Consider the following 25,645-nt stretch of genomic DNA (forward strand, 5'->3'; position numbering starts at 1 on the left):
ATTTTGTTTGGAACAACACTGTTTCAGTGTTTAGTCTCACACTGGGTATGTGGGGAGTTTCTAAAGAGCTGGCCACTGTAAAAATTAGAGGATGTCACATATGAATTTTAATCACTTGCCTTTTTTTTTTCCTAAGCTGTTTTACATGCAAGTGCTGAAAAGCAACTGTCTGCAGAACATCCTCTTTGGGAAAAGCTCATATTTTAAAGGGAGTTTTAACGCACGCTGAACCCAGTGTAGGTGTTCAGGTGCTTTGTGAACCATTTTGACTCAAAAAGGGATCAGGTGTTGTTACACACTCTCTGCAGCCCCCTTGTACAGCTCACCCACAGCTTTTTCTCTTTTTTTTTTCTTTTAAATTGGCACTTTTTGATGACAGGACAAAAAGAAACACAGGATCCCACAGAGTCACCTGTGAAGGTGTGAGGGTGTGAAGGTGCTTCCTGTCCCATCTCTTGGACACTGAGATGAGGCAGTGAGAGAGCACAGGAGCAACACCTACTGCCTTACATGCTGCCCTGGCACCCTGTCTCTACACAGCCATGGCATCCTAGAAGCTCAGAGAAATAAAAATCTAATTACCTCCAATTTTTCTCATTTAACAGGGAGTCTTAGACTTGTGCCCTTTTCCCTTGCCATCCACTCAGTCCCATTCAATCACCTCCACTGTGCTTTCCCTGTGTGCTCTGGGCCCCTAATGGAGATAAAATATTCAAAAACCCAGAAGACTGGCCAGAGATTGCTGCCCCACTCTCAATCACCTTGCAGGTTTGACATCCTGTGACGGCAGGCTTGAGTTTTATTCCTGATCTTTGAGGATGCACCAGACACAATCCAACTGTTTAAAAGCTGAACTGCTAAACAAGTGATGTTTTTGCACCAGTTTAGGTTTAACAAGCCATATCCTACCTCACCCCAACTGAATAAAGCTGAGCTGCAGACACGAGGCATCCCACAGAGTCAGCATTTCAGCTGAAAAAAGGGCAGAAAAAAGTCCTGTTCAATGCCTTTATCCATCACCTAGGAGTTGTGCCATCCACACACCCTGCTCCCACAGCTCCACCACCCTGCTTGGAGCACTGTGGAGAGAAAAGCTCAGAGCAAACTGCAGAGAACACAACACAACCCACCCAGAAGCTCTCATATTTAAAACTCAGTGTGCTACATTTTAAGGCACATTTCAAATAACCAGGTAGATTCCTATAATCCATGTCCCAGTCTCCTCTCAGCCCCATCTGAAACCCTCTTTTGTACCCAAGCCTGCAATTACCATAATAACAGCCCAAAACAGAGAGTGCCAGAGGAGCACCAAGCAGTGAGCACCTTGCTTAAGAGCTCAGAAGGTGGTTATTTTCCTGTCCCCTTGAAAACAGAGCAGCCTGAACCACCCAGAGACAGCACTTATCAACTATGAGTTGCTGTCAAAAGGAGCTTTATTCTGGTAAGGAGGAAAGCAGAGACAAGCATTGCTGGCTAGAGCTGTCTGTTAGCCCACTGTCTGTTAGCAAAATTACTCAGGGATGTGGGAAAATGGTGCATCTTCCCCCAGCACAAACTTCAGCAGAAATGCAAATTACTGCCTTGTATTTCAGACACTTGCCCAGGAAAGCCCACAAGTCCTGTCCATGCTCCTCAGCAAAACTCAGATATCTTCTAAAAAGAAACACACAGCTTCCTGCTCAGCCTGGAATCACACCAGGACAAATTCCCAAGCCTTTGTCTCTCTACAAGCAGCTCCCCAAACTCGTGACCTCTTCTCAAAGAGGTTTTACCCAAAGCACAAGCACTTGCAGGAGTGAATTTCAGGCTGGACTCAGTTGGGGTGCAATCCACCTGATCTCTGCCCATGGCAGTGCTCCTCCAGATGCATTTCTGGATTGAACTCTGGCTCATTTCTGATTAGAAATGCATCCTAACTCACCACTAAAACCCAGACACAGCAGAAAGCAGGCTGCAACCCTTGGAAAATGGTTCAGTGCTTACTCTTGCTATAAAAGCCAGGGCTGTACAAAAATCTCCACTAATCCACAAGCAAACATAAACACACTGTGTGTGTGAGCCCAGACAACTATAATAAAATGATCCCTGGTACAACAATTTCCCGTTTGCTCTCAAATTCTCTTTTGGATCATGACTTATTTGTTAAGAACAAAATCCTACATCTATCCCCAGCAACACAACAAGCACAGAAATAAATGAAGAAAAACTCTCACCATATCATCTGGTGAAAGCACTGCTTTGAAGGATCCATAAATATTTCCAAGTATCTGCCAGTCACCTCCTAACTCAAAATCACAATGTCTCCATAAAACAACAACTAACATTATCTTCTGGGTTTAGTTTGATTATCTCACCAAATTATCTGAAATGGGGCTTCCTCTAAGCTATTAAACATGACATTTGCAAAGTGGTTTGAATTTCTTCCAGGAAACTCATCCAAGCAGCAACAAGAGAGGGATCTCCCACCTAATCCCTGATTCCTGAGGACCACAGTTCAGCCCAGCAGTGTGCGTGCAATAACCCAGGGTGCATTGATTGTCTGGAGTATTTAACGGCATCTTTGCCCACTTTTGACCCAAACCCCCGTGGCTAGGCCCCCACTGACCTGGCCATCTGCTTGTAGGCTTCCTTGGCCACAGCAAAGATGTGGGGGTCCATGTCCCCCGTGTTCTGGCCACTGTAGGCATAGATGACATCCTGCTCGTAGATTGGCAGCTTCTCGTAGGGGTTGATGGCCACCAGCACAATACCTGAGGGCAGACAGACAGGCAGGTATGTCACAAACCAAGCAGGGAGTTGATATTTCAGGGTTTTCAAGGCTTGTTAGTTGTTTCAATCAGATTTTTAAAATACAATTGTTGAAAGTTAACAAAAAAGGTGAGCTGTGAATGGGGAAGGGCGAATAATTCTTATCTCAGCATCTCCTTCCAAGGGCTATGCTTCGATAGCAAGGCAGTAAGCCCCTGTACAGCTACAGAGGAGACACACAAAACGAGTGAGAAGAGCAAAAATGTATAATAATCTCCATTGTGTGAAGACAGACTTTGCAGGAGGGGTGAGGAGAGATCAACACAGCCTGAGCCATCACTTCAGAAAAGCAATTCCTGTGCAACCAAAGCTCTGCTAGACCCAAACAAACATCCCAGGATTTCCCCTGGCTTGAGTTGCAAGCAAAAGCTCCTAACAAAGAATGTACCAAATCAAACTGAAATACGTAAATCACGGGAAAGGAATGCCAGAGCCTGCTCTGAAGCTTTTATGTCTGTCTCCTCTCCAGCTCTGGGCACGCCGGAGGAGGCAGTGAGCTGGGAGTTAATGAGAGGCCAAGCCACGTGTGGTGCTCCCTCCGAGCTCCAGGGAGCTGCTCTGCATCCAGCTGCTCACACAGCTACACCCCTGAGGAGTTTCAGGTCGGGCAGGTCTCTGCTGTCCCTGAGAGGAGCTCCAGGGGCACCTGGCTGTGCGTTTGGGGCTGTGCTCCCAGGGGCTGTGGGTCCAGGGGCACCTGGCTGTGGGTTTGGGGCTCCAATTACAGGCACACTCCAATTACAGGAGCACAGGAACTCTCCGCTTGTGACAAACACCAGGAGTGTGACTCAGGCCACCACAAAAGGCAAAGGTCAGTGACTGTCACATCACCTGTCCCTGCAGGACACTGACCCAGCTGCTTCACCTCACCGAGCCCTGCTCCTTCCTGTTCGCTTCCTGGTTCTGCTCAGGTCATCCACCAGTTTTCCCTTACTCACCAAAACTACGAGGCAAACCAAGCTGAAGTGCCGTCCCCACCTCAAACAGGCCCTTTTCTGCCCTTCTGAGCCACTTTGTAACCAAAGCATGAGGTCTGCACCCAGGCAGAGCTCTGCAGCTAAAGCCCAAACCCCTGTGTTTTCATTTGTATGACACTGCTCGAGGTGATCATGAACCTTCACAAGATGCTGCAGCCATGAAACCTCACTGCTTCTGGCTGAGAGCAGCTGCAAAAGGCTGCAAGTAACGCCAGCAGTCCAACACTACACATCATTAAATACTGAAAGTTAGCATTACTAAGAGCCACAGAGGCTACATATTTCCAGGGCACTGTTTTTAAAAGTCACCTCCTCCTGCCAAGCATTTCCTCAACAGCCCTAAACTGCAACACTAAATCACAGCTGTACACACCAGCCTTAACAGGACACAGGGATGGCCTCCCAGTGCCAGAGGGCAGGGAGAGATGGGATATTGGGCAGGAATTCCTGTCTGTGAGGGTGGTGAGGCTCTGGCACAGGGTGCCCAGAGAAGCTGTGGCTGCCCCTGGATCCCTGGCAGTGTCCAAGGCCAGGCTGGACAGGGCTTGGAGCAGCCTGGGACAGTGGAAGGTGTCCCTGCCCGTGGCAGGGGGTGGAACAAGATGATCCTTGAAACTCCTTCCAACCCAAATAAGTCTGGGATCCTACGAATTGCCTTCTTTCCTTCTAGGTTTTTAAGCTGCAGCTTGTTGCTGTCCATTCACAGGTGACTTCTGTCCTGAAGAGTTTTGGCAAGGCACCCCCCCCCAAAAACCTAAGCTCACACTTGCCCTCCTCCAGCTCTGAATTCAGGAGTTAGATGATTCCCAAAGCCATGATGAAAAGGAAGAAAATAGCAGTGTCAGAAGGTGTTTTGCATTTTTTCCAGAGGAAAAGCTACTACAGACATTCCTCAGCAGGATCATTCTTTCTGGCATGCTGCTGTTCTCCACTGGTTTGCCAGGTAATACTTTTTCCCTGTGGAGGCTGCCAAGCACATGCAAGGCTGGCCTCAAACTCCTCTGACAAGATGTTCTCACTAAGAGTAGATGGACCATGAGCTCAGCAAGCTCACAGTGCAACAGCCCCCAAAAACCTCTGGCTTTACACCCTGCTGACAAACCCTCGTGCCTCCCACCCACCCCAAACCCGCAGCCCACAGACTTTCCTCACACTGCAGCCTCTGTTTTATGGTCTCAAGGGGTTTCTCTGTGGCCCCACAACCTTCCAAGAGCTGAATGTGTGGTCTGGACACTCACCACAGTAGGTGTAGATGTGGTTGGACTCGAGGAACCTGACTTTGAGGTTGTGCAGCACCGCAGGCTCGTGCAGGTAGCTCAGGGCTGTCAGGTCATTCTGTCCCACCAGGATGTCAGGGTTGCGTAGGAAGGGCAGCTCATTCCCTTGGAGGTCAATGGGATATTCGTAGAGCTGAAAAGACACACGAGGAACAAAAAAACCCAACAGATCCTTCAATGGCTTGTAACTTTTCCAAGCGTAACTCCTGCTGCTGTAAAATAGTTACACATCCTGCTCTAAACTAAATTGAAAGCCCCTACATGCTACAGGGACCTGGATGACAGACTGCCAGGTGACAGGTCGCCCACATGGTAATGGCTTTGAGCTGACCATCACACAGCCCTGGTGGACACTGAGGGTCCACAAGCACCAGCCTTGCATACCTGAGTTATTTTCAGGCCACCCTTGGGACAAAGAGCCTTTAGGCACATCTGAGCAGTAACACAAAACCACAGCTTCATCTGACCTAAGCGTCTTCCCGCTCTTGGAAATGCAGCCTGATTTCAAACTAGACCACATTCTTACCATCAGAGTCATTTCTCAGCTCATTTTTAATTCAAGTTATTTTCATACTGTGGTGGTTCATCCTCACCCCCCGTCCATTCCATTCCAGGCTGCAGTGAGAGATGAGAAATGCTTCCCAGGCCTTGGCCTTGAAAACACCATCTGGGCGCAGCTCCTTCTCACCTTATCAAAAACACTCTCTGCTCCCACAATCTCCTAACAACCTCCTGTTTTTCTCATCAGCAGTCAAAACATTTCTCTCCCCTCAATGGCTTAATGTCCTTGTTCTCACACTTCCAAACAAAGTGTCCACCCTAACTGTGGCCAGGTGAAAGCTGGTCAGGACTAAAGCCCACTCTTTCCAACCCTACAAACAGCTCTCCAAGATGAGGCCCTTGGAGCTCTCCTGGACCTCAGCAGGCTGTGAGCAGCAATGTCTCTCTGAGTGGGACTTCTCAGAGCCAGAAACCCCCAGCTTTGCTATAGCTGGAGGGTCACCAAAACACGATGTGTCCTGGGCTGATATTTTCACTCCTCAAGGTCCTTTCTTTCCCTTGTTGTGCCTTAAATTGTCCTTTGTAAGTGGAGTGAATCTTGCCAACGAATCTGCTGTGCTTTGTAGTTTAATATTAAATCTGACTTTTGCTCATACCCTTGTTGGTGATTTTTGGGTGATCTCAAGCACACTTGTTTGGGACATATACCCAAAACCTGACTCCCTTGAGTCCCTGCTGCTGAAGTGTCTGAGGATCCAGGTTATGCTGCTGAACCTGGCATATGGGTAGCCTTATGCTATTTTTGACTCATCCCCAAATGAGCAACAGAGCCACCAACCAAAGAAAAAACGTAATTTTTTTCTTTACAGAGGATGCAAAAAAAATTGCCACTAATTCTGCTTCCCACAGGGTGCTTCAGAAAGGAGGCCTGATGCTCAGCTCCCAACAGAAGGGAGAATTCCCAGTTTCCAAGCAAAACCACAGTATGGATCACTGCCTGTGCAAACAGCACTAGGAAAGCTGGCCCAAGTGCACAAGGACAGGCTCCCTCAGCATGTCTGACAACTTCAGACTGGCTTTATCCTCAAATTCCACGTTGTCAATGCCAATTTTCAGGAGTTTGCACTCAGCCTCACATCTTAATGGCAAACACACCAGGGATGCCTTGTGATATTTAAAAGTCAGTTCTTCATTCGGAGGGAGTACTCCTGCATACAGAGCAGAGCCAGAAACCACAAAACCCACGAAAAATCACTTAAAGCACAAGGACAAAAGAGAAGCACTGAACAGCTGGGTAATGCATGTTGGCTGTCAGGAACAAAAGGCTTGCCACAGCTTTGAATCCCCCGAAGATATGTGCACTGAGTGTCTCCAACCTGATGCACACAAGGGCTGTTTCCCTTTGCTACAGCTTTCCAGCCCAACATGACTTGGATCCAGGCAGGGCTTCCTACAGAAAAGCATCAAACAGGGCACTCCCAGAAACCTTGGGTCTCTTGCACAACCCCAAAATGAGATGTTCTGTGTTTCACTGTGACAGTGACATGCTTATTAAGCTACTACCTACAACACCTGGTAATCCTTTCATATCCTTGTACTTTAAAGCTGCTGATACTGAATTCAGCTGCACAAAAAGATTAGACCTTGCAGGACTCCTCAGCCCCGTTAGTTTCCAGGAAAATATCAAAATTAAAGAGGAAAAAAAAATCCCCGCCCAAATACTAAAATTGCTGGAGATCTCAACCAGGAAAGGAGGATGGAGGTTGTAGCACTCAGCAGTTGCAGCAGATGTATTTTGGCAGGTTGAGTGCAGGTGGATGAAAGGAGCTCCTGTGGATGAGGTAAACATTCAGGCACCCACCTGTGTCCAGCCCTGGGAACAACAGCACAAGGAGCTGGAGCTGCTGCAGCCAGGCCAGAGGAGCCACAGAGATGCTGCCAGTGCTGGAGCAACTCTGCTCTGGAGCCAGGCTGGGAGAGCTGGGGCTGTTCAGCTGGACAAGAGAAGCTCCAGGGAGAGCTCAGAGCTCCTGCCAGGGCCTAAAGGGGCTCCAGGAGAGCTGCAGAGGGACTGGGGACAAGGCATGGAGGGACAGGACACAGGGAATGGCTTCCCAGTGCCAGAGGGCAGGGAGAGATGGGCTATTGGGAAGGAATTGCTGGCTGTGAGGGTGGTGAGGCCCTGGCACAGGGTGCCCAGAGAAGCTGTGGCTGCCCCTGGATCCCTGGCAGTGCCCAAGGCCAGGCTGGACATTGGGGCTTGGAGCAGCCTGGGATAGTGGAAGGTGTCCCTGCTCATGGCAGGGGGTGGCACTGCATGAACTTTGAAGTCCTTCCAACCCAAACCATTCTATGATTCTATGATGATTCTATGCCTGGTGCTTCCCAGAGATTGCAGGGTGGCATCTGTGCATCTCCCCATCTAGATTCATCACTGTGGAGGGTACAAAGGCATCAAGCATCCCCCTCCTTTATCCTCCCCAGAAAGCTGCCCTGTGCTGGAAGAGCAAACTGGGCAGGACAACAAAAGCAGCTGAGGCTGAGCCAGGAATAAGAAACAGAAGAAACCAAGCACTGGGTGCAGATCCCAAAATCAACAAGGCTCTCTGCAGACCTTGCACACTCACACACAGTGTAAGCCCATGCTTACGCTGCTCTGAAAGAAAAACTGTTCTGATAAACTGCCTAATCAAGCACATCTCATTCCTGTTCTCCAAATTCCCATTAAGCAGTATGGTGAAAGTGCTCCCCACGGTGTGGGAATGGCTGTCTCAGAGGGGATGGGAATTGCTCGCCCTGCTTGGAGCATGCTGAATTCAGAGTGGTCTCTACCAAGTCCTCAAAGTAACAGAGCAGATCACTCTCTAGACAGCTCAGGAAACCCCACTTGCCCAGTGAAGAAAGATGGTTTAGGTGAAATTCTTCATGAAAAATGTATTTATTCTTCGTGCCACACCAGGCACTTCATGGTGGGTACACAGCACGGCTGCTCCCTTCCCATAAACCAAACCTGCAGCTGATGCAAATGCCATGGGTAACTCCATCTGCATTCCCTGCTGCCACCCAAGTTCCCATCCACGAGGTTTTTGTGTGGAGCACAGAGCAGCTGCTCCTCCCCAGCCTCCCTCCTGCTCTGGGGATGATTTATTGCTGGCTGCACACAAACTACAGCCAGGGCTGTTTGCGCATTTGGAACCAGCACTCGCTAGCAAACATCTACATTTAAATGAGTTTTGTGTTTTTCTCTTATAAAAGCTTTTCTTATTTAAAAATAGAGCGGCGAAAAAAGGGTTTTACGTAAGATTATACTTAGAGATAAAAACTAAGGCGTGGAGAAAGCTGTGGCACAGCAGTCACCTCTGAGCCATGTGTGGGTTTTCCATCAATACCCGAGGTTGAGTAGATGCCACCAGCTGTGCTCTCCACAGTTTGTTCAGCAGCAAAAAGCACAAACTGGCATTTCTAACAGGCTGCTGCTATTAAAAAAAATACATCCTGATACCACAGACTATTACACGTTTGCCAGAAGATGAAAAGAGATGATGGAGGTCAAGGGCTTTTCTCGCAACCTACTGTAACTCAAGTGTCTAGGGAGGGGGCAGCCAAGGAAAAGCTGAAGTGTTAAGGCAATAAAACACATTTTAAACTACTTCACAGAAACTGTGAGATGTCTCAGGCTTCTTCACACATTAATTTGAAGCTTTAAATTACTAAAAAGAATAATGACACTCAAAAGCTTACAGTTTCATCTTCAAGTTTGAGCTGGAGGCTTTTATCTCCCTCTTTGTAATCCTTGGTAATTTCTGCTGCTCTCCAAACTTCATCAGGGTCAGGGATCCAAACCCTAGTGTACTGGAGAGGTGAAAAAGAAAAGAGAGAAAGAAAGAAAAAGTTTAAACATGAGGAAACCTCAGGAAATTAAATGAGAAATAAATTAATTCTACTTTAATACAGTCTCACACTCATTGTAAAGTCAATGCAGCTACACCATTTATTTCAGTAAAAGAAAAAACAAACCCAGTTTTAGTTCTTGGGGTAAATTAAAGACCGGAAGTCTAATTTTTCAGTCTAATTTTCTCCTGAACAAGGTGTACACTGCCTTGTTACCAATCTAACAAAGCAGGGTGGAGTCTCGAGGCAAACGTGGAATTTAATTTCCCTGGGAAAAAAAACCAGCCTTCCAGAAGGCTTTAATGAAATAACACAAGTCACCCCCAGCAGACCCTACACAAAAGTGTGTTTATTTTGCCCAAAACAGGGCAGTTTGGTCGCCACAGAGCAAGCCCTGACCCAAACACACAGCCAAGGACCAAGGCAGTCAAACAACAACCACCAAAGCCAACTCCTTCAGATGGAGATAACAACACAAACAAGCTTCAAGGCTCCAGGAATACTCTTAGACTTAAATGAATTAATTATTAGATTAAATTTAACCCTTTTTTACATCTATAAAGTTAGGGCCACCAAGGGGGAAGCCCCAAGGCAGACCTGGGCAGCTCAGCCCAAGTGTCCATGAGGGGTTTGGCTGTTGGACCCACAAAGTCTAGGGTGGTGGTGCATCATCCCCACATCCAACTCCATTCCTTTCCAGGCTGCAGTGAGAGATGAGAAATGCTTCCCAGGCCTTGGCCTTGAAAACACCATCTGGGCTCAGCTCCTTCTCACCTTATCAAAAACACTCTCTGCTCCCACAATCTCCTAACAACCTTCTGTTTTTCTCATCAGTAGCCGTGGAAAATATTTTTCTTGCCTCAATGGCATAACATCCTTGTTCTCACACTTCCAAAGAAGGTGTCCACCCTAACTGTGGCCAGGTGAAAGCCATCAAGGCCAGAATAAAGCCCACTCTTGTCCAACCCCACAAACAGCTGTCCAAGATGAGGCCCTTGGAGCTCTCCTGGACCTCAGCAGGCTGAGAGCAGCAATGTCCCTCTGAGTGGGACCTCTCAGAGCCAGAAACCCTCAGCTTTGCCATAGCTGGAGGGTCACCAAAACACGATGTGTCCTGGGCTGATATTCTCACTCCTCAAGGTTGATCCTTCCCCCACTGGGAGATGCAAAAGCATCCAAAATGAGTATTTTCACTGACCTCTGAGGGGGATTTTTTTTTTCCCACAGGTACCTTCTCTTGCTGTTATCTGACTGTTTCTGTCTGCATGCATACCCCTGGGCATGTGCTACAGCAAATCTCTTAGTTAAGTTATAGTTATATAGTTAGTTAAGTTATAGTTATAATTTAGGTTAATGCTGTAATGTGTTATTTCTGTTAGATTGCTACAATTAAGCTATAAATTAAGGTGTAAGTTAAGTTAACGTGCTGTTAAGTTTAAGTGTTGTTAAGCTTTAGCCACGTTCCTTTTAATTCTCTTCTACAGTGTCTTTACACACACACACACCCCCCGCCCTAGGAAGTTTTCAATTAATTTCTGTTCTGATTGCCTGAACGGTGTTTGGTTTTGTTGCTGCTTTCTTTCCTTTGTCCTTTGTAAGTGGAATGAATCTTGCCAACGAATTTGCTGTGTTTTGTAGTTTAATATTAAATCTGACTTTTGCCCATACCCTTGTTGGTGATTTTTGGGCAATCTCAAGCACACTCATTTGGGACACCAGGCTGGTGCTGGACTCACCCAGCCTACAAAGCCAACAGGAGCCTCTCAATAACCACTGATTTATTGACATTTTGGGGGCATCTCTCCGCTCTGTCCTTCCTGGTGACTGAAATAAGAGCTATATAACCTTATTAATACTCAAAACACGAGCGACTAGGAAATCCCAGCACATCCAAGTGAGAGCAGCACCAAAGCCTCGAAGGCAGTTTTGGCCTTGGTTTACAACCAAACCCCAGCACACGAAGTCCAAGTAACATTTTGTACCAACCAACGAGTTAAAACAGCAGCAGCCACCACCTGACAGGCCTCTTTGCAGCTGAAAAGCAATAGATTTTTATACTTTATCACATGTAATTATTTTTAGAGCAGCTCAATAGCTACAGCAGCAGGAACCTTTAGATGTTAATGGAGCCACGCAATTGTATTTCCAGAACAACAGTTTTACCAGGGAGGGGCAGGGAGGAAGTTTAAAAACTTGAATTTTCCCAGCACAGCAGCTCTAGTACCCCATGAGCCTTCAGCACTCTCCCTGCCTTGAAGAAGGGAGGCTGGAGTGGGGAAGGGGCTGCCTGGGACCCCCACCAGCCTCACCACCACAGATCCATCCTGTGCCAGCTCTCTGCTGCCAAAAAGCAAGATTCTGACACGCTCTGGAAATGCCCAAAATAGCCAAGGATCAGGATGTACCCAGCTCAGGGCAGCTTCAAACACAAGGTGTTGCTGGGTCTTGGCAACCCTGCAAATTTTCCACCTGCAGACGGGGCTGGGCTGAGCCCTGTGCCTGCCTGGACAGGCAGCGGCAGACAGGGACACACTGACCCCCCAGCAACCCAAAACTGGGTGCTGTGAACGCTTTGCAGGTGAAATTTGGGTGCAGCTCCAGCAGCAGCAAGAGGTCACCCTCAGTAATTCATGGCCAACCACAGCCAGGAGCCACCCAGGTGTGACAGGAGGGTGACAGCTCTCAGCATACCCTGTCCACAGCCTGGTGGTGGGACACTCCATATCCCACCAGCCTCCCTGACCCCAAAACTACCAAGCTTTAGTGATAATTAAACTGATTTTCCCAGACTCTGTGCACACACATGTGCAAGGGGCCAGGCAGGACAGAATGCTGCAGGACAGAGGGGTCTGCAAGGCCCCAGCAGCCCTGGGGACAACTCACTCCCTGGCTGGCAGATCCCAAACGTGGTCAAACTCCACAGTGAGTGTTTCCCACCCTGCTGCAGAGCCAGGGGCTGTCAGCAAGGCTGCTGTGAATGCAGCTCCCCGAGCATCCATAATGCTGTCCTCTCGTGCGTGCACAAACACAGCCAAAAAGGGGAACACCATTCATTCTGCTGAGCTCCTCCACCATCCTCCCCTCCCTGCTGTGCTCCTGGAGTGCTCAGCCCTCCAGGCAGGGCAGGCTGCTGCACAAACCTCCATCAAGCCTCCCCTTCACCCATAAATCCCAGAAATGTCAAACCACACAGCATTGGAACAAAAGCACTTTGTCACTGGTACATCTTTACAAGGCCAACTTGATTAGAACCTGAGGAGGTTTGGGGCAGCCCCTGGTGGGGTCAGGCTGGGCTCACCTCCCCTGCATTCCCTGCCTCCCACCTCTGCAAGCTGCTCCCTCCAAAGCAGCCTCACACCCCCTGTGTCTGACAAATAACCCCACACAGGTGAGAGTTCCCGTGTCACCAAAACCAGGGTGCTGGCAGGTGCCTGCCCAGGCAGGGGAGAGCATCCCTGTGAGCTGCTGCTGCCCTAATCACACCCCAGCATCCTTAAGCCACTCCACCAGCCCTGTCCTGGCTTCCCAGAGCTAAAACAGCCTCTTGATCTTCTGGAGGAGCTGGTTACAAAGGGAGAGGGCATGCAGGTCCATCTCACAGCACCAGGAGTGAACCACCAGGACTTCAGGCTCACGAGACACAACCCTGAGCAAACCACTCAACCTCCAGACACTTCAGTGTTTCCATACATTTTCTTTTCTTTTTTCTTTTTTTTAAGAAAAACATTGCTTCAGTCTTCAAGGATGCCTTTAAACAATATGCTAAAATTAACTAGAAATAGCTCCACATTCTCAGCCTCTAAAAAAAAACAAACCAACAAACAAACAAAATTGTTTACTTTGGGATTTTTAATAACCAGGTCCCCAGTAAAACTAAAGCCATTCAGTGCTCTCACAGCCTCTTGCATTATTCCACCCAGCTTAAGAAGAAGCTTGATAAATTCAATCCCCACCTCCTGATTTGATTTAGATTTTAGCAGGCTGCTGCTGCGGATGCAGATTAAAACCAACATTAAATTAGAAGAGGCAGGTCTTGCTTTAGTGTTTCAGAGCCCTCAGTGCTGGCCAAAGGCACTCCCAGCAAGCTCTGGGCAATGTGCTCCATCACAGCGAGGAGAGATGCTGCTCTGCAGGCAAGGAGTTACAACTCTGCGGACAGAGGGTCATTTCCATTACATTAAGAAAATTGTGCAATTTTCCATTAAGCAAAAAATACCAAAAATCAGCAATCTCGGTTTCAGCTGGGCCGTTTGGCGGTTGCAAGTCTTCATGGCAAGCTGGACATCAGCAAATCCATCTTTATTATTACTGGGTTTTAATCCTCCTCTGAGTTATTTCAGGAATGCCAATACTCACAGCTGACCCTGTGAAGTTTTCATTGCTCCTGGGTCAAGGGTATTTTTCCAGGGGCATCCTTCCAACAAACTGCAGGTAGTGGGAGGGCACAGCAGAGAACCCACCATAAAACCCACAATAAAACCCACAATAAAACAGCAACAACCACCTCACCATAAGGGATTCAGTAGTAGAGGTTAAGACATAGTATCTCGTGACAAAGGTTCTTCCACACAGGTTAAGAAAACCTGATGAAAGGACTTTAGTAGAAAACAGAAACAGTGATTTAAAAAAATAAAATCAAAGGTAAATGTAAAAAGGTTAACCAGATCAAGGTGGAAATTGGGACAAATCTATGTATATTTTTCTCTGTAATGCAAGCACACTTCTATTTTTCTCCCTTTGCAATGGGCTTATTGCTAACTTCATTCTATATTGTTCAGTGATCCAGCATTGCTGGATGCTTTTGAATAGCACAAAAAATACACAAAAAAGAAAAACCAGCAGGAGCGGCAGCCCTAGCTTCCCAAGAATATTTGTATTTACACATACAGCATGTGAATGCTTAAGCAGCTTACCCTAAACAACCCAACAACCACCCTCCAGCTCTCATAAGCTATATATTACTAAAATTAAAGTTTTCCCAAACTGTGTTCTTCTCAAGTAAGAGGAAAGTACAAGCTGTACTTTGAATTAAAAGCGGTCAGGTCACACACTCTGGGTGTCATTCTTCTTTTCCTTATTTTCTTTTTTAAACTAGTATCAAAGATCACTCCACAGAGACAATTTAAAGAGGCTCTTACAGAAATGAAAAAAAAACCCTAAGGACTTTACTTGCAGCCCTGTATAGATGCCCACAGCATCCCCCTTGATCTCTGCACTAAATCAGACAAACTTCTCTTCATTAATTTTCATTAATCAGTCCTGGACCGAGCTGGGGTCACCAGCACAGGTGCTTTGGCCACACCACTGCCATGATGCCCAAAGCAGCAGGATCCCACGTTGCCCAGGAGGTACAGGTGGTTACTGAAGGAGCTGCTTTGCTGTGAAAAATGTGTTTGTGCAAACCAACTATGCCTGTGGGTGCTGGGAGGAGCCACTGGCTGTGTGCTGGCAGGAGGGGGACACGGAAAGGCAGCTCCATGGCTCTCCTGGGTGCCCTGCAGCCTCAAAATTCCCTTCTGCCGCACTTGGCAGTGACTCAGGAGAAAAATCTGCTTCGCCCGTGACGCAGCAAGGCACAGGCGAGGTGCTCTGGCAGCAGGGCAAAATATCTCCATTAAGGGACTTGTGCATCATTACCTTTTTTATTGTTATTTACAACATCGAGTATTGAGGCAGATGGCAAACCATAATCCTCCCTTTCCCATCCTCTGAATGAGGCTTTCATGCCAGGAGCGATTTCTGCCCTGCCTGACAGACAAGCAAAGCTCATATTTAGGTCAGAGCTTCCCAAGCCGTACCGTGACTCCAGGACCTGCTGACCCCTGTGTCTCACCCTAGTCTGGCTTCTCCACCTGCTGCTGGGCTCCACCAGCTGGCAAAGCCTCAGCAGGGACAGGAGGGGGTGGCAGAGGGTGTCCCTGCTCGGTAAGGGCGGGCAGGGATGTCCCAGGGTTGCACATCTCTCCCCTGCTCTGTCCCAGTCCTGATGCTGGCACGGTCACCATGAGCTCAGCATCCCCAGCACCAGCCTAGAGGGTGTCCACTCACAGCAGGGACCTCTAATGGGAAAAGACCAACTTCTTCCCCACCCCAAAACCCCACAAACACTGAAAGAAAGGAGAGGTTATGACTGGCAAATCGACATTTCAACTCACGGTGCAGGACACACACTACACAGCATCATGCTCTGGGGATAGGGCAAAAAAATAATAGTGTTTTGCTTCTTGAAAAGCACAAAAAACACCATTTTCAGCTACGGAATGCAAGTGTTAAATTTAACACTGAGAGTGTTAAATGTGAAGGGAAAGACAGTGACACACTGCAGGAGTGCCTCTAACTCCTCAACACAAAAATGAGCAAACTGAGTGCTTCCCAGGGCTGATAAAAATGTGCAAAACCCAACAGCAGAGCCAGGAAGGTGGACATAATCTACACCACCCCTCATATTCCCTACCATTCCCATGCTACTGGAGATGAACCCAGGACAAACACACAAATGCACACCCAGACAATGCCTCCTTTCAGGCAGGGCTCCTAAATTTTGGAGAGCATCTCTCCATCCTGGAGAACTGCAGGGGCCCCTGACTTTGAGCAAACCACGTGCTTCACTGATGCCCTCGAGGCATGGGGATATTCTCTTCTCCCCCTGAAGAGCTGTCACACTGATGGATGGCTCCAAGTCTCCCACCAGCACTAAATCTGCTCTATTTCTCCTTGTGGAGTTTTATTCCCCTGCCCAAAATTAACTCTGATGATGATTTGCATAAAGTGCCACAGCAGCTGAGCAGTGCTTGGACAAGCAGCATCTGCAGCATTTATCCACTGGCTCATTAGAAGCATTCCTAATGAAGGGGCATTTAAAAGGCTTCAATCCATCACGGCACCAACTTCATGTCACTAAAGGCAGACAGAAAACTGGCACTGAGCACGGGGGGCTGCAGGCAAGCCCTGACCCCAGGATGGAAATACTGGGGGTACCCTTGAAGGCTTTACTTTAATTAAGTGTGATTTTCAGGACAATTTCCAAGACTAATCAATAGTCTTACACATAACTAACAGCCAACTCGTGTATTCCCAGCATCTCCCCTGCCACTTCTTCAGTGGCATCTCGGCGTCGCTCGTTACTGCAGGTTTAATTAAGAGTGACAAGTTCAGCGTCAAGGTCTTGAGTGCACACACAGCCCTGCTCTCGCTGCAAAATTCCTCTTCCAGTAAGTCATCAGATGCTGCTGAACTAGCTAAAGCCCCAGGTGCTTTGGGACAGTGCAAATAAACAATCTGGTCTCAATTTGGGGCAAAAAAGGCAGCCCCTGCTGTGCTGGGGAACAACTGCCTCGTGGGCTGTGAGACCAGGATTTGCTCTGGGCAGTGTAACAACTTTTATTTTCACTTTGCTTCTCTACCCTTTGAAAATAAACAGAACCAGACTCAGGGTCAACAAGCCTCCCCACACACGGGAGGTGCACTGTCACCACTGTCACCTGCACAGTGCTCACAAACACCTCGGAGCAGCCCACGATGCCCGGGGGCAGAGCTGTGCTGGTCAACAGGAGCTGGCAGTGCTCAGGGTCTCTCTGCAGCCCTCTCCAGCCTGGGATCAGGATAAACACAGCAGCCCTCAGCCCTGGGTGGCTCTGCAGCAGCGCTGCCAAGGCCAGGAGCTGCAGCAGCCTGGTGGAACCACACCTGGTGAAACCACGGCGTGCCAGGCACGGCTCTCTTCCCTCTGGGGCTCAACCATGTGCTCCACACCAGAATTAAGCAAACCCTGGCAAAGCCCTTCAAAACTCAGTGTTCACCAGGATGAGAGCAGCACCAAGAGATGCCAGCCAGCAGCAGGCTGGTGGGAGTCCCTGCCCCAGCTCCTGGGGTCCATGGAGCAGGGGATCACTGCCCCACAGCAAGCACTGAGTTACTCCTCTCTCAGGCCTGGCTGAGCCCTGCAGATGCTCCCCATTTGCTCTACAAGATGCTCACCATCACCATCCATTCCCCAACAGACAGAGGGAGGCTCTGCAAACCCCCAAAATCTCTGCAGATTCCCTGGGAAGTACAAAAAATCTGGTGATAAAGCCAACCCAGGCGACTTGACTTGCAGGTGTCAAGAGCTGGAAGAGCTGTAGGCATCACCAGCTTGGAGCAGGGAGCTCAACACCCTCAGCATCCCCCAGCAGCTCCCCTGGCTCCCACACCCATGGCCACACCCCAGCACCACCCAGACAAATCAGCTCCTCCAAACTCCTCACCTCTCCTTACGAGGCACTGATTAAAACATTCTCACACTGCACAGGATCACAAAAAAATCCTTGACCCAGTGTCTGAATCAGGATGAGCCTTTCAGCCAGCTCAGCCATGCAGCCAATTTTTTTTATTATAGAAAGTGCTATTGGGGTTTTACAGACTCAGCTTTTGCCTTTTTTAACTAAAAACTCCATGCAGAGCCCCAGTGTCCCTAGCATGACTTTCACCAAAAAGCCTGTCATACTGCAAGAGTGAAACCCTTCTAGGCTACTTTCTGCAAATCCCTGTTGATTGGCATTAATTACCCTTCTCTCATGTAATTCTCAATTAATCAAAACCTTGAGCAGTGCTGTGATGTAACCTTGCCTTTCTTGTCCCCTTTTCTATCCAAACTCCATGTGAGAAACTTGGTGAACATAAGCTGGATCCAAAACATGTTCAATATACACCACTTAGAGCTGATTGTTAATGAACAGTTCAAAAACAGCCTTTGGGTTTAATCAAGCAGTCAAAAATGGCCTTTTGCCCTGGGTTTTCAGAGTCCTCTATCTATAACAGCCTTGCAATGCTTTAGGGAAATTCACAAGCACGATCACTTCCCAGGGGAGTGATCACCCCTTATTACATGATTTTAGGTGAAAATGGTCCCAGGAGGAGCCTGGCTCTGCGGTGCAGGGATGCAGCCAGGGGACACCAGGGCTTTCAACAGGAAATGTTTAAAGCAGTGGCTGCTTGGCTGTAACTGTGGTGACAGTGGTGGCAGTCAGGGTGTCACCAGCACCTCCCAAAATCCAGGGTACACAGCACATCCCCCACCTCTCCAGAGCTCAGACATCCTCCCCATTGGGCACTACTGTGCCCAAACAGCACCAAAATCCACCTTTAATTACAATGCAACCTCTCCACCAGACTGGACTGTTAACCTTACTCGAAAGAAGTAATTGCATTAATCAACCTGCACAGTCACCCCTCACATCTCCAGAACTCGTGCGTTAAAACCCCTCTTGGAACATCACTCACACGTACTTAATTCAAAGGGGTTTGACTTAAAGTTACAGGACATTTTTTCAGCATTTACCACCACAAGAGTCATGCTGGAAAAGCCCCCAGGGCCACCTCTGCATCCTTTTCACTGCCGAGCAACTGAAGGAAAACAAATTGATTACCGAGGACTTGACTGAGTAATGTTTTACGAGTGGTAATTAAAAAATTCCAGCTATAAGGTCTGCTAGCAAGGAGACATTAGACACCTGGAGAATGGCACCAGTGATCAAGACACAAAGCTGGAACAAAGATGTTCAATTAAAATAATTGAAGCAGTGAACAAACACGCAGACACTTCCAACTGCTGAGGAATGGGAGGGCAGAGAAAAGGTCTCCTGGAGGGAAACACTGCTCCTGCATTTTCATACAATGATAGGATGGTTTGGATGGGAAAGGACCCAGTGTCACCCCCTGCCATGGCAGGGACACCTTCCACTATCCCAGGCTGCTCCAAGCCCTGTCCAGCCTGGCCTGGGACACTTCCAGGGATCCAGGGGCAGCCACAGCTTCTCTGGGCACCCTGTGCCAGAGCCTCACCACCCTCACAGACAGCAATTCCTTCCCAATAGCCCATCTCTCCCTGCCCTCTGGCACTGGGAAGCCATTCCCTGTGTCCTGTCCCTCCATGCCTTGTCCCCAGTCCCTCTGCAGCTCTCCTGGAGCCCCTTTAGGCCCTGGCAGGAGCTCTGAGCTCTCCCTGGAGCTTCTCTTGTCCAGCTGAACACCCCCAGCTCTCCCAGCCTGGCTCCAGAGCAGAGCTGCTCCAGCCCTGGCAGCATCTCCGTGGCTCCTCTGGCCTGGCTGCAGCAGCTCCAGCTCCTTGTGCTGCTGTTCCCAGGGCTGGGGCAGCTCTGCAGGTGAGGTCCCAAGCCCCATCACCCAACCTACTGAGAGGGAATTTCTCAGGAGGGCAGGCAGAGCCTGGGGACAGCAGCAGGGACAGTCACCTCCCTGAGGCATCACCAGGAACTCAACTGCACAGTTACACAAAGCTCAGCTAAGAAATGAAAGTGAGGTTCCCTCACATCCCAAACCTCACAACTCGGATAAACTCCCTCTCCCTGCTAAAACCTCAAAGGCAGCACCAATACCTATTTCACAGAAATTTGATAGTATCAGGTGTAAGTCTCAAATCACAGTAACTACAGGAATATAATTCATGGAAATAAGTGAAATAGTGACCTCAGGTGTGGGATGCTTTAATCAATTAAAGAACCTCTAACCTCTGTAACAGCCACTGGGACTCATTTTTGACCAGAGAAGTCATGTTCTGAGCTCTGTTCCTCGCAGGACATGGCAATGAGCAATGCAGAGGTGCCACCCAAACTCAATACCACCCTCTTCACCCAAGATACCAAACTCCAACCAGCCTTTGCCACTGTTTGAGTTTCCCTCCTCCCTGTGGCACCTCTCACCTTGCTGCTCCCTGATAAGGCAGCGAGGCTGGCTTTCCCTCTCCCTGCCAGGGGCAGCAAACCCTTATCAGAGCATTATTAAAGGCACTGTCAGAGCACAGCCTCCCAATTCCCAGCCACGGTGGAGATAAGACCCATTTTGTATAAACAAAAACACTTTAGTAAGAGCAGAGACTCGAATGTGAGAGGAAGAGGATCTATCAGAGCATCAGCAAGACGGATTCAGCTGCAGAAAGGCAAATATTTGCTTTCCCCTCCTCTCCCCATCCTCCCTGTGTTGTGTTTGCAAATCAGGGTCACTTCCAGATGCAAAGCTCTAGGATGTCCCCAGCACAACTGCACCAGGCTGGAAAACCTCATGCCATGCAACCCTGCAGAGCAAACCCAGAGCAGCCCAGTGCTCACCTCCTGCTGGATTTCCCTTGATGCTTTCAGTTACTTATTTCAATCCTTGGAGAGGGACTTTGGACAAGGGATGGAGTACCAGAACAAGAGGAATGGCTTCCCAGTGCCAGAGGGCAGGGAGAGATGGGATATTGGGAAGGAATTGCTGGCTGTGAGGGTGGTGAGGCCCTGGCACAGGGTGCCCAGAGGAGCTGTGGCTGCCCCTGGACCCCTGGCAGTGTCCAAGGCCAGGCTGGCTTGGAGCAACCTGGAAGGTGTTCCTGCCATGGCAGGGGGTGGAATGCGATGATTCTTAAGGCTCCTTCCCACCCACACCCTTCTGTGATTCTGGGGTTTCCCCACAGAAGGTGTGCACAGAAGTCCCACAGAAGCCTCCCTGCTCCCTCAGCTGCTGGCATTCCCAGCTGTAGGATTGGATTGTGCATCTGAGCTCAGAACAATTTGTTTCAGAAAACCCTCCTCATTCAGGACACAACACATCCCAGGTCTCTGCCAGGTCTGCAAAGGCAGCACCGATGGCCAGAGCAGGATCTGGGGACAGCCTGGCTGCCCCTGATGGGCACAGCACGTCCACAAAGGGAGCTCATCCCGACTGCCAGCACTGATGTCCCAGGGAGGAATCCCAAGGGACTGCTTTTCACAAAGGTTCTTTTCACAGGAAAGCAGTTTAACCTGCTTAAAAGGCACTTCAGCCTGCTCAGAGAGGAGGTTTCCCCTCTGCCCAGCTACCAGCAAAGCACTGACAAAGGCCTGGGCTTTGTTTCAAAGGAAGCCAGCAAACGTCAGCATCCCCACAGCCAGTTTCCAGCCAGGAACACCGTCTGGGAAAGCTCATCAGCTGGGATTTCCCCACTCCTCCAACACTCCTGAACTCCTTTCAGTGTTTGCATGTGCAGGAGAAAGCCCACACCTCATTTTGCACCGACACAGGGAAATTGAGCCACAAATCTCTCCTCATCACAAGATACAAAAGGATAGAAGCTGCTCCAGCAGTGAGACAGACTGCCACAGTTAATATCATTATCACTCCTTATTGTGTTTTATTGCTGCAGTCAATTTATCCCCTGTGTCACACGTTCAGTCTGCAGGAATAAAACACAAGAGACATCCCCAGGAACTGCTTAAATCCCCCAAAGTGGGGGTGTTCTGTGAGCATGTGGAAGGGATGTTTAACACCAGCAGAATTCAGCAGCTGCTAACCCCACACAGGGCAGCCCAGGGGGCTCAGAGCATCCTCACAGCCCTGAGGGTCTCAGTGAGGCTCGTGCTGGTGACAGGGACAGCGAGGAGCACAGCTGCAGGACACCACCCCAGCACCAGCAGTGTTTGGTTATTGAAAGGACACACAAACCTTGAAGAGACCCATCGAGCTCTCAGGTGTCACTGAAAGCCCACAGATACTCACAGCTGGTGAACATCCAAAGCCACTGCTGTATTTTCACACCCACGCTCAGCACAGCCCAGGGTTTGTGGCTGAAGGACACCCAAACCACCCCCTCACTGCTGCTTTATTGCCACAGCACAGAACCCACACAGTGCCTTCAGCCTTCCCTAAGCTCTGCCTGCAAATAAAGGGTGAGAAGAGCCGTGTCTCCATTTTTAACTGGCCTGCTTCCATCAAACATCTTAAACATCCTTAATGCATCTCAGCCGCCACACACAAGCCCTGTGGATGGGCACTGCAACTCCCCAGAGACTCCTCTCAGCCTCACTCATGGACAAGTGTGTTAACAGAGCAGCCAACTTTCAAATCAGACACAAATTATGCACAAAGCCTGTAAGAGACAAGGGTCAGTGCTGTTTATGGGGTTAAAGCAGGTAAGGCAGATGCAGCCAGGGCCTCTTCCATCTGCTGGGGTGTTTCAAAAGCTCTTTAGCTTTCAAAATATGAGCTCTGGCTCAGATCTGCACTCATATGCTCTGCCCTGACTTGAAATGAAAAATTACATTTGTTTTGTGTGAGCATGAGGAGTGAAGCCAAGTCCTTCCAAATCGGCCTTTTCGCTTTGCAGACAAATTAACTATATTGAAGTTTAGCCTCACGCCAGGACAGGTTTGTCCAGATCCCAGGTACATTTCAGCTGTTCCCAGCTTTCCAGCTGCTTCCCAGGCAGGTGAGAGTGAGCAGGGTGGCACCAGGCAGACAACCCTCCTGCCCAGCCAGAGCCACCCAAATGTCACACGAGCTCTGGGCACTGGCACAACTCCAACCAGAGCTCCAACACCACTGCTAATCTTCTGAAAATCCTCTGGAGTCACTCATGGGACACAGGGGCAACTCGAAGTTCAGAGCCCCCAGTGACCAACTCAGCCCCCCAGAGGTGTGTGCAAAGGAAATTAATTTATCTAGACAAGCGTCAGGGCTACGTCTCTTCCAGCAATCTCTGTAAATGTAGGTAAAAGCAGCATTTATCAACAGGGACGCATCCAAAAAATGTCAGTCTACTGGCTTTGAAGCTTGAAGGCAGAAGAGACAAGATTTTAACCCAAGAAAGGCGCTAACTTGCTTGGGAAAGATACTTGAAGTTCTGTTATAATGTGGCTCTTCAAAGAAAAGCATTTGGGCCACTGCTCAGAAAACAAGAGTGGATTTTTTACTCCAAGAGTGAAAGAGCGCAGGGAAAAGCAGAGCATTAAAAAACACCTACACCTGAATGATCACACAAAGGGCTGTTTGCAAAAACAACAACAAAAGGCTGGAAACTTGGACCACCTTCCAGAAACCAGCAGCAGCTCCAGCATGTCCCTAGGCTGGACTTTTTGCCCCAAAATGCTACCTGTGCAGCACAGCTCACCTTCCCACTTTCAGGTGGGTTCTGGCATTGCTCCGTCACGTTGGATATTCACAGCAGCATCTTGCAATGTCATATACCTGCACCCCACAGCAGCCTGCAAACTGCCAAAACATGAGTTTAGCTACAGCTTGAAGTTAAGACAGGAGTGTTGTTGCTGTACTCCAGAAGGATTACAGAACTATTTTTAATAAGGGGTTTGTTTAATAAGCTTTAAGCAGAGTAAGTTGCTTTTGCTCAGCTCACATGGCTGCGAAGATAAAACCCTGCACAAAGGAGCAGCCACAAGTTGCTTGACAGAACTTGCAGTGCTGAAAATTATGGAGTTACCTCTAAAGGAATGTTGCCTTGTGTTGCCTTTGAAGAAAAAGTTTGTGTACTACAAACTTGGGTTTGGCTTTCTTGCAGTTTTACAACATCAGAGAACTACACCTTTGCAGTTTCTGTTTGATTTTGGCCAGAAGCTGCCAGGACCAGAGACAAGCAACACAGAAGGTTTGGAGCATGACGAAAACACTGAAACCTGGCTTTGTGGAATAATATTCTTCTGTCTCTATGCCCTTAAGATGCACATCATCAGGTAGACACTCTCCTGAGCTGGGACAGCCCAAGTTCCCACACCATGCTCCCCATCCCCAGCCACTGCTGGTCACCAACAGCTGGACCAGAGCCACACCACGCTGGACCACAGCTGCCAACGCCCTCAGCCCCATCCCAACATCCATCATCCCAAAGCTCACAGGTATCCACAGCACCAGGATGGTCACCTCCAGATAACACACATCTCTTGAAAAAGAGTTAGTACCAATATTCTCTTTTCTCAAAAAAAAAAAAAAAAGGAAAACAAAGAACAAAGCAAACCCATCCTGAACCTGGGAAAGGGTTAGCACAATAAAACTTAAAATTACAAATAGCTATTAATTTCTTTTCCTATTCTGTGAGTGTTTCTCCCTCCCCCACCACTTAGCACAACTTCTATTGTCTGAAAAGCGGTTAACTGGAAGTGGGTCATGTCTCCTGGCATTACTAAATCTTCCCAAATTTCCCCCGATTAGTCAAATGCAATATCCTCTCTGACATCTGAATGATTGAGGTAGTGTGTAATGCCATTTTTCCCCTGAATGAGCCACATCAAAGAGGGTTATAAGCCTAGAGATGGCACGCCAGATAAAAGAGTCACCAACAGATTGTGCCCAAAATATTACCGAGGAAAATTAAATTGTTTTGTTGGAAGGTTTTTCCTTTGGAAACATTCAGTTGTTAAGGGTGGAAGTGGAGAGACAAGAAACTGCCTTCAGAGTTGCTAGGAGGATGAAACCTCAGTAGTTATGAGCTGAGTGGGCCCATAGTTAAAACACTTCTGCACACACAAGAGTTTCTATCAGCCACAACATCCAGCCTGCTCTTCACACAGGGACACCAAAAACCATCCTGCTGGAGGCTCATGGCAGCCTAAATTTGGGTAATACCTTCCAAAGGACTGAAAGTTAAAGCAGAGTCACATCAGACTAAAAAAATTTTTTAAATAATTAAAAAAAAAAAAAAATCGAACAGTAAACCTGCTACCCAAAAAAAAAAAAAAGAAAAAAAAAGAAATACCATTTAAAAACTGTGATGTAAAAGCAAGTAATCACTCAGGCATTAGTTATATCCAAAGGGTTCAAAAGTATCACCCTTTGAAGCAGAAGGATGCCAGGACTGGGGAAGGATGCTCAGCTGGGAGAAGGGCTGAGCTGGGGCTGAGCTCCTTCCTCACAGGAAAAGAGCTGGAGCTCTTACACAGGAGTCAGGTTGGTGATTAGGTGAGATCTGGGCAAAGTTTAGTCAGGAACAGCAGGGTTTGCATTCTGCTGATTTACCTCACGTGACCTCCCAGCGCTGAAACTTTGCACCAGAGCAAAGGCTGGCAGGAAACAGCACTTCTTTCAGTCAAAAAAATAATAATAAATTAAAATAATATTTTAAAAAAGAGGTGGGGAGAGAGCCTACAGACCTTTTGGCATTGACAAACAGAATATTCTGTTTCTGAGAACTGACCTTTTATCCAAAGATAAAAAGTGTGTGGTACAGAAATCCATATTAAAAAGAAAAAAGAGGGGCCTCAGGGAGGTCATTTGGGCGAGAACACTGTTTCAAATGCCTGATGCTGGACTTTGGGATGCACACCTCTGCTGTGGGCAGAGCAGTGCTTGGGGAGGAAAGCTTGCAGCTCAGTTTTGGGGACTGCAAGTCACTCAGCCTGAAGCAGCCCCAGCCACCCCCAGCCCTTCCAGCACAGTGTCAGGTGCTGACAG

General features: G+C 48.3%; 1 protein-coding gene across 4 annotated transcripts in view; it reads right to left on the reverse strand.

Annotated features, from left to right (window-relative positions):
- MYO5B (myosin VB) overlaps window positions 1-25,645 on the reverse strand; it is a 145,691-nt gene that overhangs the window by 109,693 nt on the left and 10,353 nt on the right. For all 4 annotated transcript variants that reach the window (XM_085043256.1, XM_085043253.1, XM_085043255.1 and 1 more), the window contains exons 2-4: window positions 9,305-9,415; window positions 5,024-5,195; window positions 2,606-2,750 (exon numbers count right to left, since the gene is read on the reverse strand). In XM_085043256.1, the coding sequence (XP_084899382.1) occupies window positions 2,606-2,750; window positions 5,024-5,195; window positions 9,305-9,415 (428 nt within the window). The remainder of the gene's footprint in view (window positions 1-2,605; window positions 2,751-5,023; window positions 5,196-9,304; window positions 9,416-25,645) is intronic.

This window comes from Lichenostomus cassidix, chromosome Z, assembly GCF_008360975.1.
Source record: "Lichenostomus cassidix isolate B80296 chromosome Z, HeHo_3.0, whole genome shotgun sequence".
In the NCBI taxonomy this organism is placed as follows: Eukaryota; Metazoa; Chordata; class Aves; order Passeriformes; family Meliphagidae; genus Lichenostomus; species Lichenostomus cassidix.